General features: G+C 36.7%; 2 protein-coding genes across 2 annotated transcripts in view; both read left to right on the forward strand.

Annotated features, from left to right (window-relative positions):
• Nucleotides 1-8,081, forward strand: part of LOC137930545 (uncharacterized) — a 74,743-nt gene extending 66,662 nt beyond the window's left edge. The window contains exons 7-11 of the mRNA XM_068773837.1: nt 144-389; nt 1,234-1,335; nt 2,925-3,159; nt 4,513-4,718; nt 6,385-8,081. Of these exons, the coding sequence (XP_068629938.1) occupies nt 144-389; nt 1,234-1,335; nt 2,925-3,159; nt 4,513-4,718; nt 6,385-7,545 (1,950 nt within the window). The 3' untranslated portion in view covers nt 7,546-8,081. The remainder of the gene's footprint in view (nt 1-143; nt 390-1,233; nt 1,336-2,924; nt 3,160-4,512; nt 4,719-6,384) is intronic.
• A 2,626-nt stretch (nt 8,082-10,707) lies between these two features.
• Nucleotides 10,708-12,090, forward strand: Dnaaf3 (Dynein axonemal assembly factor 3). Its single transcript, XM_068773633.1, has one exon. It carries the CDS (start codon nt 10,708-10,710, stop codon nt 12,088-12,090), a length of 1,383 nt encoding a protein of 460 aa, XP_068629734.1.
• Nucleotides 12,091-16,204: the final 4,114 nt, after the last annotated feature.

Here is a 16,204-nt window from a genome sequence, read left to right on the forward strand (position 1 = left end):
GAAATGCATCAATGCATCGTATGAATTTTCAAATAAAACTAATAAATTCAGCATGAAATCTGTAATCCATTAACCACTTATACATTAGCACGTTTCGCAGCATCATGCACAACATAATGTCACGACACTAAAAATCATTGTAGACACACGAGGAGCCGATGAAGGTGCGCGAAGTGAGCGACAGCTCCGAGGAGTCCACAGAATACTTTAGACCCACACCCACGCCCACAATCCCAACGACGGAATCCACATTGGAATACGAGACGGAGAGAACCACCGAGGGGATCATAACTGAAACCCTGCCGCCATTCACTCAGCCCCCAACATCCACTGAAACCACGGAACCGGCTATAACCACAACCACTACTCAGATAACCACAACTATACCGGTAAGTTTTTCACAGCTTTGCAACCTGCTGTACCACAAGGTCATCTTTGCAACGTCACACATTTAATCCTTACTTAAAAAATCGCGGAGAGGTAGGAGCTCAGAAATAAAGATAGCAGGAATCAGAATGTAACGACAGATCCCCCCCCCCGTCTCACCTCTAGCATACCTAAGGCGCGGTATGCTGCTTTCGGTACCAGTATACCCATTTATTTAAATTTTGTTTGTCTAGGAAATTTCAATTCACATTTATTTTCTAGTTAACCTTGTTTGACATGATTTAGATTATTAAAGTGATAATAGGATAGAAAATCAAGTTTCACAAAAACTATATTTATATAATGAGCCATCAATAGTTCGTAAAATTTGCGGCTTTAACACGGTTAAACAAATAGTTATTATTTTAAAATACCTTAACTTGACAAAATAATCTAAACATTACTTTCGATTGCTAATCACCAAGTAACATAGGTTCAACTTTACTCCTTATGCATGCAGTGTTCATTCCCAAAAACTCCTACACCTTCTAGTTGGTTTATTTTTTACATATACTTTATTTACAGTTTATATATGTAATCAACTAGCTTAGTGAACCCAATAATAACAGATCGTTAAATATTTTAGTTGTCCCGACAGACTTTGTACTGAAAAAATAATTTAATATAATATATTTCAAGTTATCACATTATTTATTGATTGAAATATAAGTTAAGATATCACTGTCAAACGCGCGAAGTTCACGGCGTACTGTCAAATGCGCAAGACAAGCCAAAAAGAAATTTTTGTGAATACAATTGTGTGAATTTCTCAAGTAATTTTATAAAGTTTGGATACTATTGTTCCAGGCTGAGGAGCAGTTGCAGCAGGTGCTGGAAGACTTGGATCGGTTGCTGAATAATGTAACTGCGCCAATTCTGGTGGAGAATATAGAAAATGTCTTTGATCAGGTTAGCTGTTGTTGCTTCTTTTTCTATTCTTAGTCATCTTTTCTACTAGTGTCTTTATGATTATGATTGTTGTCGATCAGGTGAGCTGGTATCGCTTCTTCATCTCTTCTTAGTCGTCTTTGCACTAGAGTTTTTATGATTATGATTGTTGTCGATCAGGTGAGCTAGTATCGCTTCTCCATCTCTTCTTAGCCGTATTTTCTACTAGTGTCTTTATGATTATGATTGTTGTCGATCAGGTGAGCTAGTATCGCTTCTTCATCTCTTCTTAGTCGTCTTTGCACTAGAGTTTTTATGATTATGATTGTTGTCGATCAGGTGAGCTAGTATCGCTTCTTCATCTCTTCTTAGCCGTATTTTCTACTAGTGTCTTTATGATTATGATTGTTGTCGATCAGGTGAGCTGGTACGCTTCTTCTTTACTTATTAGTCGTACGTTTTTCGGCCCAGCAGTCCTAACCAAGGTAGCAAGGTGCTTTTACTGCCATTTTCTCAACTCCTAGTAACTCCGCTTTAATTTGGGGGTGTTTCTGTGAATTCGTAAAGCTAAGTGACTTCTGGATTATACCTTATTCACTTAATACCTCCAAAGCGTCGGCATTCTTTCGCATAATGTGATGAAAGTATTAATGAACTTAATGTTACTTAGGTTTCACGAGGTCATCATGTGTTTAAAGTAGTTTTTTATCTATGATTCTTAGTCGAGTTTGAAATATGTCACATACCAATTGTATATAAATGGTGAAGGGAAAAATAACGGGAAAGCTATATATATATATATATATATATATATATATATATATTAACGATTTAATATATATATATATATATATATATATATATATATATATATATATATTAAATCGTTAATGCTATTAAAAATAATGTTAGGAAAGCAATAGCAACAGACCAAGTCGATACTAAAAGAATGCGGCGAAGGGAATGAGGGGATTTGTGTAAGGATTGTGTATGAAAGAAAAAAGTATAAAAGAAAATGTAAAGAATGCAAGACGATTTTGTAAAAGAAGAAAGAAAGAAGAATTAAAAAATCCTGTCATAGATTTAAGATAAGGGAGGAGAGGCTTCCAAAAGGGGGCGACTTTAAAAAATCTGACCAAGATCGAGGTTCTGCCTTTCTGACGCCTTCTCAGGCGTCTTTTAATAAAAATACGAAACCTCAAGCGTATGCAGATATCGGTAAAAGACCTTGACGATATGCCACTTTAGACAAGTTGAAAATCTCACCAGACAAGTGGCACTGTCTGTAACCTTATTTCTAAAAATGGTTCAAGTGGTTCCCAAGGAATACATGAGAGACTTAACGGTTCATAATTTGAATGTGAGGATGCACGAAAGTTCATATGCTTCCGATGGTGAAGATCTTAAATGTTAGTTTTTATATTTATTTTTATATCATTTACATACCAACGTAGGTAGATTTAAAGAAATGAAAAATGTTGCATTTTGAGAATATGGTCTAAACGAAGCTGCTGGTGGTCGAACAAAAATGAATAACCTAAATTATATGCAACCAGGAACATGTTACAACAAATCCAAGTTCTTAAACTAATTAAAAATCACATCTCTAGGTGGACGTACTCCTAAACGTGGATGACCAGTTTTCAATCCCCGGCGAACTGCTCCACATGCTGGACAGGCTGGGTTCGGCTGTGTATTTGAACGGCACCGGAAGCGCTGCCACCGTGCGCCCCAACATCGCTCTGGTCATGGCCGACGCGGAGCCTCTCAATCCAGTTCGTGGACTCAGGATCGCAACCAGCAATGAGACCAGCTTCACTAAGGAGTGCTTTGAAGTTCTCTCAGGTTAGTAAATTAGTATTAAACAAATAGAATTGAAGAAGCACAACATCAAACAGAAAGTAGTAGTTAAGATGTAAAACTTGCGATGGTATAAATAATTAAACTTTGTGTATTAATTATATAGAAATTCCACTGCAAATTTCCAGAGGATGGGCAGAACCTCCTCCAGGTGTCATAATATCACATTGCGTTCGCTTACTCATCTGCCAAACCAGATGATTATGGTATATCCCCCATAGTTCTCTTTGGGAGGCCGGTGCCTTACAGAGGACCTCTACAGCCTGAAACGAGACAGACCTCCCGTCCATGCCTTCCATTGGGTGTCACCAAATATATATACTTCATGACATTGATATGTTAATCAGATATTATATGCTGTATTGAATTTTATTTCTACAGGTTGTTTGATTTTTCCACAAAATCATGGTTGTATCTTGTCTTCAACCCCATCATCACATCAGCTTATAGACTCAGCAAGGTATAGGCCTCCTTGAAAGATCACCAGGGTGGTCGGATTCAGTGATGACTTCCAACGATCTGGACAATGTCGTCGGTCTACTTAATACTTACTATATACCCTCAATAAACACGTTTATACAGGGTGTAATATGGCCTTATAAAACGTGATCCAGAGATAGGGGACGTCAATATATATTTCACATCTATATTTGTCAAAAAAAATTAAAATTAGTTTTTAATCATCTGTGATATTTTGAAAAATTTTTAATTCGTTTAAAGAACTTGAAATGATACTTCATATAATATAGATAGATGGGGTGTGGATAACAGGAATCGGATATAACTTGACCGGTCATTGTGGCGATGTTTCGTCTAGTCCAGTGATTCCCAAAGTGGTCTATATCGACCCCTAGGGGTCTATGACAACCTGCAAGGGGTCTACGTCAGCGAAAAAAAAATTGGGGGTACATTAAATGAAAATGGGAGTCCACAGACTGGACATTATTAGCCGAGGAGATTTAAGATTAACCCTTACAAAATTGACGCCAAATGTTTATAATTTATTATTAAAGCATCAGGTTCATCCTTCTCACTAAAAATATTGAGTTATTGCTTATGTTATTTTATTTATAGTTTATTTTATGTTTATTTAATGTTACGTATATTTTACATAACAGATACAAAATTTTATTTTGAGTACTTTTAATTTAAATTCAATTAATAAATGTATAAATTAACATGTAATTTTTAACACTAAACTTCACTACAGTAAGAAATTTACAGGAAATCAATGTCAGGTAAGTAGAGGGTCTACCCAACACGGAAAAACATGGCAAGGGGTCTACGACACAAAAAAGTTTGGGGAACTCTGGTTTAGTCTTATATCATATTACACAGATGAGCCGAATTCCACGACCCTGAACAACGTGGACAATGAAGCGGTTGTTCATCTGCCGCAGTCTGTGGCGGAGTCCTCTAGGAGGATCAGCTTCGTGGTGTTCAGGAATGACCGAGCCTTCGTCGCCACCCAAGGCCAGTTCTCCGTCAACAGTCGTGTGTTGAGCGTCAACGTGGAAAACCTCACACAGTTCAACATGGGAGAGGTCTGTATTTCTTCCACGTAACATAGTTCTAGCAAATGTTTTATATCTTCTTAGAGTATGAAGGTATGTTCTATAGGCTCCCAACGCGGGCATTGCCTTCCTTAAGCCTTGAAAACCTACCGCCTAATAGCAGTCATCGCATCATGCCAGTGGCCTTTACGTCACGGTTACGGTTTATAACAGACCAAAACGAAACTACCTATTTAAATAGATTCTAGAAGATTTATATTATACGTATAAGTACATACATTCGTATTCCAGTAAGAATTATAGGTTTTATTATCCTATTAAAAAATAAAATAAATGTCGCTCTGGCGTGAATTCATGTCTGTGGGCTACAATTGGTTTAATGTTTAGGCGTGAATTAATGCCTGCGGACTGTGGAGGGTCAAGTAAGTGTTAGTTACAAGTTTCAAGTCTAATTGTGAACATCATCACCTGTATTATAATAAAAACTTTTTTTAGCAGTTTCAAATGTTACAACATGTTTCGTATTTTTAATTATTATTATCACAACGACGAGAAATATTATTAATAACATATTATAAATAGATATAAGATTAGATAGTTGAATTTTTTTTCTTGTAAATAGTGTGGAATGGAAAATGAATATTAAAAACCATTATGGTTTTCTGAAGGCTCTTTTTAGATCAACACGCTTGAAATATATATAGCTTAAAGCTTTGAAAGAAAGCTAAAGTTCTTATAGCAGAATATTTTAACAATTGCCTGCCATCGATGTCCTTCGCGGCTCTCATAGAGTAGAGCCTTTAGAAACAACCTTAATAATTCAGTGTATTCATAAAAGACTTAATTTATTTTAGTATTTTTCAGCACACAGCCTTAAAGAAAATTGCTGGTGTCTAAAATCGTAAACCATATGTTTCGTCTTACATTCTCTCACACTCTTCAATCTTTTTTTCAATCAGTTTATTTTGATATGATCTGATTTGTCTGATCTTTCTACAATGTTAACACCTATAAAGGAATACATAACAGAACCGTTATTAATAAGATAACTTTTAATATATGTGTACTGCTGTTGTACCTAAATAAATAAAGGTAGGAAGGTTCAAAGTTTAATTTTGAAGTATTCCATTTTAAAGGAGCTAGGTTTGATCTGAAAACAGGTATATCTTTGATTATAAAAAAATTCTTCAAATGTTTTGTGATCAATAATAAATCTTTACTAAGAAAGGGACTAATACATAGCTACTTCTGCTATGCAGCAGTAGTTGTGCAATAAAGTGCACCGTCCGCCAGCTCGCTGATAAATGCGCGTGCGGTAAGCAAAAGCGAAACACAACTACCATCGCTTATCCACACTACACGCGTTTCACCCCTCCACGGGGTATCCTCAGGAGACATTACATCGACCAGTGGCAATCACCGAGTGAGGTCCGTCCGTCACCGCTCTGCTATTTATATACTACCTCCCCCCACTACCACTCAAAGTCATGTGACCGATCTGATTTTACGTAGAAGATACTACGTAAAATTATCTACTGCTGCAGCTATATATTAGTCCCTTTCTTAGTTAGGATGGACTTCTGCGCGGTAACGTTTCAATCTGTTAGTTAATAAATGTTTAATATAAGATACTCTATGTATAACAATTAAATATGTAAGTATTTACAGTGTAAAGGACAGTTCATTCCATCCGCAGGTGGTGGACATCCACATGAGTCCGCTGACAAGCGAACCGGGACGAAACTACAGCCGCGCTTGCGCGTATTGGCACTTCCTGGACGACGGATCTGGCTACTGGTCCAAACAAGGCTGCACCTTCATCAAGGCTTCACAACCCGGCATGCTCGACACCTGCAGATGCGACCATCTCACGCATTTTGCCGAAATCCTCGTCCCCAAATCCGTCTTCTCTCAAACCGATGAAGACACTTTAGAATTACTGTCAGTCGTTGGATCATGTGCGTCGTTGTTTGGACTTCTAATGGTTGGTTTAACTGCCGCAATGTTCAGGACTTGGAGACGAGATTATAGTAATAAAATTTGGTTCCAACTCTGCATATCAATAATGCTTGTAATGGTTTGTTTCCTTGCTGTAGTGTACTCTAAGTTTGATCAGTACAACGTCGCCTGCATGTTGGTGGGAGTTGTTCTCCATTATTCTGTCCTGGCTTCATTTTGTTGGATGCTAGTCGCAGCTGTTCTTTCGTATAGGCGTTTAGTTCTGGTGTTCACGAGGGATGCCTCTCACAAGCTATTGAGGGCGTCCGCATTCTCTTGGGGGGCGCCATGCGCTGTTGTCGGGATTCTCCTTTCAGTCGCCCCTCATTCTTACGCGGGGCGTTTTGAAGAAAAGATGCCGAGCGGCTCCTTCTGCTATCCTTCTGGTTTAGCTTTATGGCTCGCTGTGTACGTTCCCATAGTTCTCATGCTTCTTGCCAACTGGACGCTATTCTGTTTAATAGTACGTTCCGTGTTTGCTTCTAGAAGAATCCAGAGGCACGGCGATACTAATGAAGCTCTACGCTGTGCCTCCGTGAGCTGCTTACTTGTTTTTCTTTTCGGTCTGCCGTGGGTATTCGGGTTGTTTGCTTTCAACATCGTCGCGGCATACCTGTTCACACTGACAGCCAACTTCCAGGGCTTTGTGCTCTTCTTATTCTTCGTGTTAGGAAACAAGAAGACGCGGGATCTCTGGTTGAATAAGTTGAAGATTAAACAGACTAGGAAAGTACCAGTTACGTCTTCCACGTACTCGAACCGTAGCACTGGATGGAGAGGAAATGCAGTCGGTCTGATGGAGACAAAAAGCTCCAAGCCCAGGTCGCTATCCAGTCCAGATGATTCAAGGTTCTCTTGACGAAGGTCTAGACCTGGAACATGCGAGCGGCAGTTGGATTGTTCTGCCTATTTTTAACTGGCCTTCAATGTAGTCAAATCTAGTCTTTTTTGGCGAAACACTAAATATCTTTAAACCAAATTGACTGCGAACGAAACTGAATAAATCATAAAGGCGATTTATAATGAAAGACATTTTTCATGCAAATTCCTTTCAATAAAAATAATTAACGAAATTGAGGAATACATTCTTTTTCTATATATTCTTCTGAGATGATAGAAATATCTCGAGGCTGTTATTTATTAAGAATAATTAATTATAAGACCACAAATAGGCGATGCTCGTGATCTTGTGTGAACTATTTAACTTGTTCCATATAACCTTATTTTAGTTTAATATATTGTTACGTGATTTAATATGAAAGTGTTGACTGTCAAAACTTGGATATTTGGTTGCTGGCGGTATTCGTAGCTAGATGCTGATAGCCACTATCTTATTCAACCGCATACTATGTTCCTACTTCCCACGTCAAGGTATTGAAACGAAAAATCTTAGACTACCTCTGGAAATAATCATTATCCAACTTATCAAGTTTATTTGACGACAATTAGAGGTTGGAATTTTTAGTTTTCAAAAATACACCGCAGTTTGAGCTTGCTTTATTGCAATTGAGTCGTTGACACAAGTTTGACAGATGACAGTAGTTTTGACATCTGTCAAAATATCTGGCAATGGCATCTTTAAGATCACAGGAAGAAGCCAGATGCTGGCAGCGGTAGACCGGTTATCATTGCGATCTTTAGAAGGAAGCCTATGTCTTTGCCAGATATTTTGACAGATGTCAAAACTACTCTCATCTGTCAAACTAAATATGTTGTCAGGCAATTTAGTGGTGGGTATACCCACGTCTAACGCCTCGTGGTCTCCACGTGAGGTACTTTCAGCCCCATAGGGCACCAGTTTCACAAGCGATATGACTGTCACTGCTATACGAGACTGGCTACTCCATCTGTCAACTGTCAAAATATGACATCTGTCAAAACTATTGTATCAGTCAAAATACTTGCGTAATGACTTAAATTTACATCGAATTCGTGATGATCAGATTTTGTGTTTCAAAAACATTAAAATCACTTCATTATCACCATTAATTGAATGCTTTTGTTGTTTTTACGATTATTGTAATTTGTGGTTCCTTTGTGCTATGGCCAATCGGCGTGTATCAACGTCACTCGAATTGTAGGTACTTTAAAAAAAAGTTTACAGCGTACCTGTTTTTGACTAATATATTTATTTAACAACAATGTAAATATTTAAATAAAGAACAAATTTAGTTTTAATTAATATCGGTAAAACATTAGGTTTTATAGTAACGCTAACGATTGCCAAGTGAAATAAATTAATTACAATACTGTAGTTTTTTTAATCTGTACCTTGTGTGACATGTGTATACATTATCTGTTTACATAACTTTTTTTTGTTTCGGAGGCAAACACCTTCTCTCGATTCGGGTCCTAATAGCAAACATAATGTCTTTAAATATGAAGAGGACAATGCTCGGAAATTTTCTTTGAGATCAAATCACAAAGATATTGCCCACACCGGCGGTACATGACTCAACCGATGTGGATGCTGAAGTGATATTTGGTAGGCTACATAGTTCCTAGAACGAATTGCCGCTGGTGCCTTCATTCCTAAGTGGAGACCATAGACCTGCAAACGCAGCGTAAGATGTTCATCTACAATGTGGACAGACGATCTGGTCAACCTCGTTGGAAAGCGCTTGATGAAAGCCACTTCCAAGAGGTCCTATTGAAATCTACAGAGGAACCATATCCAGAAATTTACGACTGAAATAATTACGATGATGGTTATAATGGAATACGAGAGTAGGTGGTCATCAAATGACAGAACTATATTTTAAATAAATATATTAATAAAGATCAAAAATAAAAATTTAGAATTGTTGCAGTATTCTGAAGGAAATTCGAAGAAAGAAAGGCGATGTATGATAGGTAACAAGATGTGGAAAATAATGAAAGAAAATGGGAAGAACAACTAAGGAATGAATAAAAGATCTTAAGAAGAATAAAGAGGAGAGTGGAAATATCAAGAAAATTGTAAAAAAGTAATATATATATATATATATATATATATATATATATATATATATATATATATATAATTATAATTATAACATATATAATAAGGAAAAGTTAAGTTAAAATCGCTGTAAGTTGTTAAATGCGGGCAGGGTAAGACCCTGTCATCGTCGCGATCTTTATGGCCTCAGATTTGGAGTAAGCGTCCATCGGTTGAAAAAAAAAGGCAGTCAGATTGCTTCGTTTTCTTACGTCTATCTGTAAAGAGAGGCTTTTTTGTTATTATTAGGATCTATATTTAATAGACGTTACCGTTCCTGCCTTTGTGTTTTTCAATTAGATTTAATAATTCCGAAATATTTTTTTTTGTTCACGTTTTTGCATGTCACAGTGTATGTCTATTAAACTATTTACTAACTTCAATCGTATATAAAACTAAGTTAAAGTCAACTAATTATAATGATTATTTTATTATTAAATCTTTCGTGTCTTGTTTGTTATTAACGACGCCATAACAATGTCCAGTTTTTGAAAAATGTAAAGAGAGGAGGAGAAAAATGACATGAGGTAACAAGACACACAACTTATCACCTTTTATAGATTAACTTAGTCCAAAGAGGTTAGGTTTAACTTGAGAGAATTCGACTGGAAAGGTGTTAAGTTTATTTAATAGAGAAGGTTTTTAGTGTTTTAAAACTCTGAGAAATGCATTTGATAAATGAGTGTGGCGTGTGTAAAGCATATATTATATAGTCTACTTCTATGCTTCTTTATATTACAAAATTAAAATAATAAAATTTCGTTAATATTATAAAAGTCATCTATATAACCTAGGACAGATTTAAAATTAGAAGCCTTTATCAACTGAATCGATACTGAAATGAACGTGTCACTGATTTTCAAGTTAATTAGGTCACATATAAAATTATACGAAGGCTGAGCGCATCCTCGCTGGCTGCAGCGACATATAAATAGCGCGTTTCTATAGCAACGCCCTCTGCGCACGCCTCACTAGTTGTTTGCGTTGCCATGACATTGACGTACTCATTTCTCGACCGAACGTCAAAGAGACCGTGCGAAAATGTTCTGGGGCGTCAGCCCTGCACTCGACCTGCAAGAGGAATACCTAAAACATGGCGAGAAGAGCTCATATGAACTCAACTTCCTCATCATCGGAGGATGCGACGCCCGGCATCTCATCAAAACTCTCGCCCAAGCTTACCGGCATAATCGTCGCTATATGAACTTGTTCGTGATCGATGGATGCCCTGAGCTCATTGCCAGACAACTTCTACTTACATCGCTAGCGTTGGAGCGTACGACACATTACGGTCTCCTAGAAAAGTCTAGAAGGTTCCTCGAGGTGTACGGAAACATTCTCCTACGTCCAACGACATCAAGGTATGTTATTGCTAAAGCCCGCCAGCTTGTGGGCATGATAACAAACACGGAATACATGAGCTGTCTCCTACCTTGTATCTCTATAGATCAGATGAAATACCGAGAGCGGGATTATATGGAGAATCTCTTCAGTTTCTGGACGACGGGAAATACAAATCAGTTCAATGCTTGTGAACTTTGGGAGCACCGCGTGAGACACAGCCTTGGCTTGCGTTACGACACTAGAGCTGGCGTATATGATTGGGACTATCATATGAGGCTAAGGGAGATGGCAAAACAGATCTGTTTTCAAGAGTACAAGCATTTCAGAGAACACGGTGTAGCTTTCACTTGGCTTGAGACTGAAGTGTGTCGTCCTAATGTGACGTTATCCGCTGGTGTTTACAAGTGCGGAGAGAGGTACCTACATCGTGGTTACCTCGGAGATATAGTCACTTCTCCGTATATAGGATATGGATTGGATTGCGAGGACAAGGATATGATGCGCTCAACACATGGAACTAATTACAAACGAGCCACAGACGTCTCTGAACGGAACGTGATGCGAATGTTGTACGAGATCGAGAACCGTCAAAAGTTTGATCCAACTCTGATGAATATGGACAATGAAAAGAACTTAGGTCTTGTTGTGACCAGCCAGCTCGACGCAAGGATCTCTGAAACCTGCCACGACGCACCTCTGGTACTCCGCGAAGATCGCGACACGTACGTTAATGTAGATTATGGTAAAGTTCATTTCCTATCCCTGTCCGCTTTAGATCAATACCCTCACAAACCCCCCTTCCAAGGATTGTTCCACGGCGTTTTCGTCGGACAGAATATGTTGCCGCGTATAAAGCCCAGCGTCTGGTCTATGGCAAGAGACGATGCAGTTATTATCATGGAAACGAGGAAGTACATGGTGGAGCTGAATAAAGACGATGTTAAGGCTTTTGGAGAACAAATACAGCAGGCTGCAGCAACGGCACAGTGTGATAAGAAGTCCACCTTCGATCCAGTTAACGATGACTTTGCAAAGTTTCTGATAAGAAGGAAAAGCGAAAGCACCGATATTTCCTCATAAAATCAAGTAATTTTTCTCATAAAATATTCTTTATTTATACGTTGATATTGTTATTTTTAAAATGAATCTTCATTGTAAATGTATGTTGGAACTCTGTAGTTTCGGTTGGCGTCAACAGATGGCGCTAGTTGTTCGTAAAAAGGGGCATTCCGCGATGGAATCGACATGATTAAGAAAACTACACGTATACACGACATGTATAATAAATATTATCTTAATTATTTATTGGTTTTATTTTATTTCTTACCATCATACATACCATTAGCAAAAGATTTTGAAATGATAACAATGCCTATGCATAAATTTCTATAACTAGCGAATCAATAATATTTAACATAGTAATAAAAAAATAGAAAAGTTTATGTTCTGTTGTAACGTTGCAAGTTAACGTCCCATAAATCTTAGTTAAAATCTTAACCAAAAAAATATTATCACGAGAAACGTCTCATAAATCGCAATACAGCAAAAAATTGTTCAACCCTTAGCGGGTAACGGTACGTCTCAAGTGGCGTGGGGTCGTGGGAGCGTGCTATTGGTTTAACGGATCTTTGTTTTTATAACAAAAATTCCTATGCGCCCGCGCACCAGCGACAGCAGTTCACATTTGCCAGGCAGAAGGATCCTGGCCTCGGTCGCGTTCACTAGCTAGGTGTCGTCTCACGCACCGACGCACACTCCTTGTGTCGGTTGCGTTCACCAGCTATGTGTCTTCATACGCGCCGGGGCCAATTAGAATTTACGTTATAAATTCACGCCTTGGTCCTATTCATTCTCCGGGCATCATTTAGTTCACGCCACAACCTTTACATCGTCTTGCACCCCAAGGGGTAAGTGTTGAACAAATATTATGAAGACATCATTATTAAGTAGCAATTATCTATAAGTTAGAGCTCAACATTTTGTCTGTGTCCATAGTTCCATCATTATGTATTCATTATTACTTTTCAATTTGTTTATTTATTTATCTCTCCTATTATTCTTTTACATGCTTTACATTTTGTAACTCCGTTCTGACAGTAAACAATCACATCAACTGCTTTCGGTTTCTGCCCTTCCTTCATCGCAAGCCATCTCCGGGTTTACTGTCAGCGGAGCAAATTGTACATATACTTATATATGTATATCATAACTGTGACATTAATTCACAGGTGCAAGGTTTACACTGCAAAGTTTACACTGCGAGTTTTACGCTGCGACTTTGATACTGCTACCTTTACATTGCAAGTTTTATGCTGCAAGTTTTATGCTGCTACCTTTACACTGCGAGTTTTAGACTGTAAGGTTTACACTGCAAAGTTTACACTGCGACTTTTATGCTGCAAGTTTTATGCTGCAAGTTTTAGACAGCAAGTTTTACACTGCAAGTTGTACACCGTTGAAATTATATCACCGTGCACCGGAACCGACACATACTGCAACCTATCGGCGCTCCCTGCTCTCGACTTGCTGCCGCCTGACCAGTCCTGGGAGATCGTGCAGCTGCCTACCACCACCATCAGGGGAGTACCGAACTGCGGTGCAAAATTAGACCAGGCCTTCTGCCCACTACCCTTAATTAATTAAATACATATATATTTTTCTTTGTGTGCCTTTTTGTTGCCAACTACCCATTTAATTAAATACATTTTCTTTTTTTCAACCGGCACACTGTCTCTATCTTACATATAAAATGTCATATCTTTCTTCTGCAAATTTTGACATTAGAAGAGTAATAAAACAAAAATAATTTTCCCGTGTATTTAGTCAGTCTTGCGTTCATTTTAATGTTATTTTTTCTTTTCGCTTCATATGATTGTTGTTGAGTGGAAATAAATTCTATATACGTGCGAGCTTCTGTCAACTGAGTCTTAAATTCCTTGAAAAAAACGACAATAATTAAAAAGTAATAATTATAAAGTATTGTTGTTTTGAACATTAGTTTAATTTCAGACATGAATTCGTTTAAATAATTGCTAACGGATTATCATCTTACTTACGTTTTAGACGTTGCTTTTAAGAAGAGTTTAATTAATTGTTTTAGTTGGCGATCAACAGAGTAGCAGCCGCTTGAGTTGGTAGGTTTATTTTACCAAGAACCACGTAAACTAGCACTTATAATTTCTGTTAGCACTTATAAGCGCGTTGCCAACTCACCGTAGAATGTTCTAGGCATTTATTATTATTTATATCTTGAATAATTCACAAGTTCCTCTAGGAAATATAAGAGAAAGCAAAAAGTACTAGGCGACCAACAAATGCAGGAGACAAGTGGGAAGCACGCAGTGGGAAACGTCTAATGAGAAGAGGCTCAAACAAAAATTACCGGGCGTTGTACTATATATATATATCGCAGGATTGTACTAGGAGAGCAGCAAACGCAGAAGGCGAAAAATTTTCTCACTCTTGCCCGGGTACTCGTAATATCTCTATCTCTTTTATTCTGTTAGATAACTACAATATAAAGAACTGAAATAAAAGATGTATTTTCTGTGTAACTGACTACCATATGGTTGTCTCACCAAAACATACTCAATCTTATAACGGTTTACGTTTATTTTGACAGTTAATAAAGGAATTAAACTACATTATTCACTATTTTATCTTTCTTATTTCTTCTTCTACCTGTAATTTTACAATTTTCTTTTTACCTCACGAAGTGTAATCCAAAAGAAGACTAATAATGCACGTAGACTATCTCTGATCTTGAAGTGACCTGGGATTCTCGAGAAATAAGGGAGGAGTTTCAATATTCATATTTTCTAACATTTTCGGCGCAATTTTAGATATTTTTTTTCGTAATAACCTTCCTGCCAAGGAAAATCGGGTTTCATTTTTAAATATATAGTATATGTTGTGGTCCGCTTCTTCCAGGAAATCTAAGAAAAATGTGAAATTGTTGGTGTATTAAATAAAACAACCATTTTAAAATTTGTGTTCATCTATTTTCTTTCATTAATAATATGTTACATTCATTTAGTAAATCATATATTAAATATATTTACAAGGACCGAAATAAAAACGGAAAACGACACGTCTCAACGTTTTTTTTTTCGTTTAAAATTCGTATTTTTATATTACATATCGCTTATCATTAACATCTCTAATTTAGTTAGTTCGGCGTGTTCCAGGAGCGCGTGTGATCTTCACCGTCACATATTATGTTGAGCAACACTCGACCTTGACTTGTCCTAAACAACTATATTCCCTCGCGGGCGCACCGATCAGGAACCTAACCGAGCGGGATAGCGATATGCGAGTATCTCAAGTTTTATAACATCTATCCCTCTCTGTTGGACTTCTGATCAGAACGTGTGTGGTCGCCTTAACACTTACATTTAAAGTCTCCACAAACATCTATTTATGCAATCATACAAAAAAAAAAGAACATGTCTTATATATATATTATAAAATAATAAATATAACTCAATCGCAACAATAACAATAACATTATTCAACAGTCAATAACGCTGAACATAAAAGTTACGTATAAACTATATTTATTTATTATAATTTGTATTTATTGTATTTGACGTTGATATATACTGAATGATTATAATTTTGTCGCATAACTGAGTTTGAATGGAACACATGTGTACTTATAATGCCTATTTCTACCTGACAGAATTAATAAATAAATTGATTAAAGACTCCATTTAATGACGCCATTTTGAAATTTTGAATGAGTATCCATTTGTCGTCATATTTAGTATTTGACATTTGAAAGGATTTTTTAAAAAAATATTCAAGATTATTTTTGACGAAGTGGGATAGTAATTATTTGTATCTGTATAAAGGTCTTTATAATAAGTTAATTATTTCAGTTGATAAAAGTTTGTATCCTTAAAAACAGATACTGCCTGAAAACATTTTGTTTCTATAAATGCATTTGCTTATGTTTCTCCATTAAATATGTGAATATTACATTATTTATATTTTTACGGGTTTAATTCTGAATAATCATAACAAATAATTTACACAGAACTAAAATAATTTAATATAACATGTGACAGATTATATGAACTATTTAAATTTACTTGAATTGTTATACATATGCTGTTTTTTTTAATAACATGATATATTTGAAAACAATAGTTATATATTTAAAAATTCTTTGAAACAATAAAATAAATATTTA

The sequence above is a fragment of the Battus philenor genome, unplaced genomic scaffold, assembly GCF_028537555.1.
Source record: "Battus philenor isolate CCGP_79_NKW_IND1 unplaced genomic scaffold, ilBatPhil1.0.hap1 SCAF_6, whole genome shotgun sequence".
Lineage (NCBI taxonomy): Eukaryota > Metazoa > Arthropoda > Insecta > Lepidoptera > Papilionidae > Battus > Battus philenor.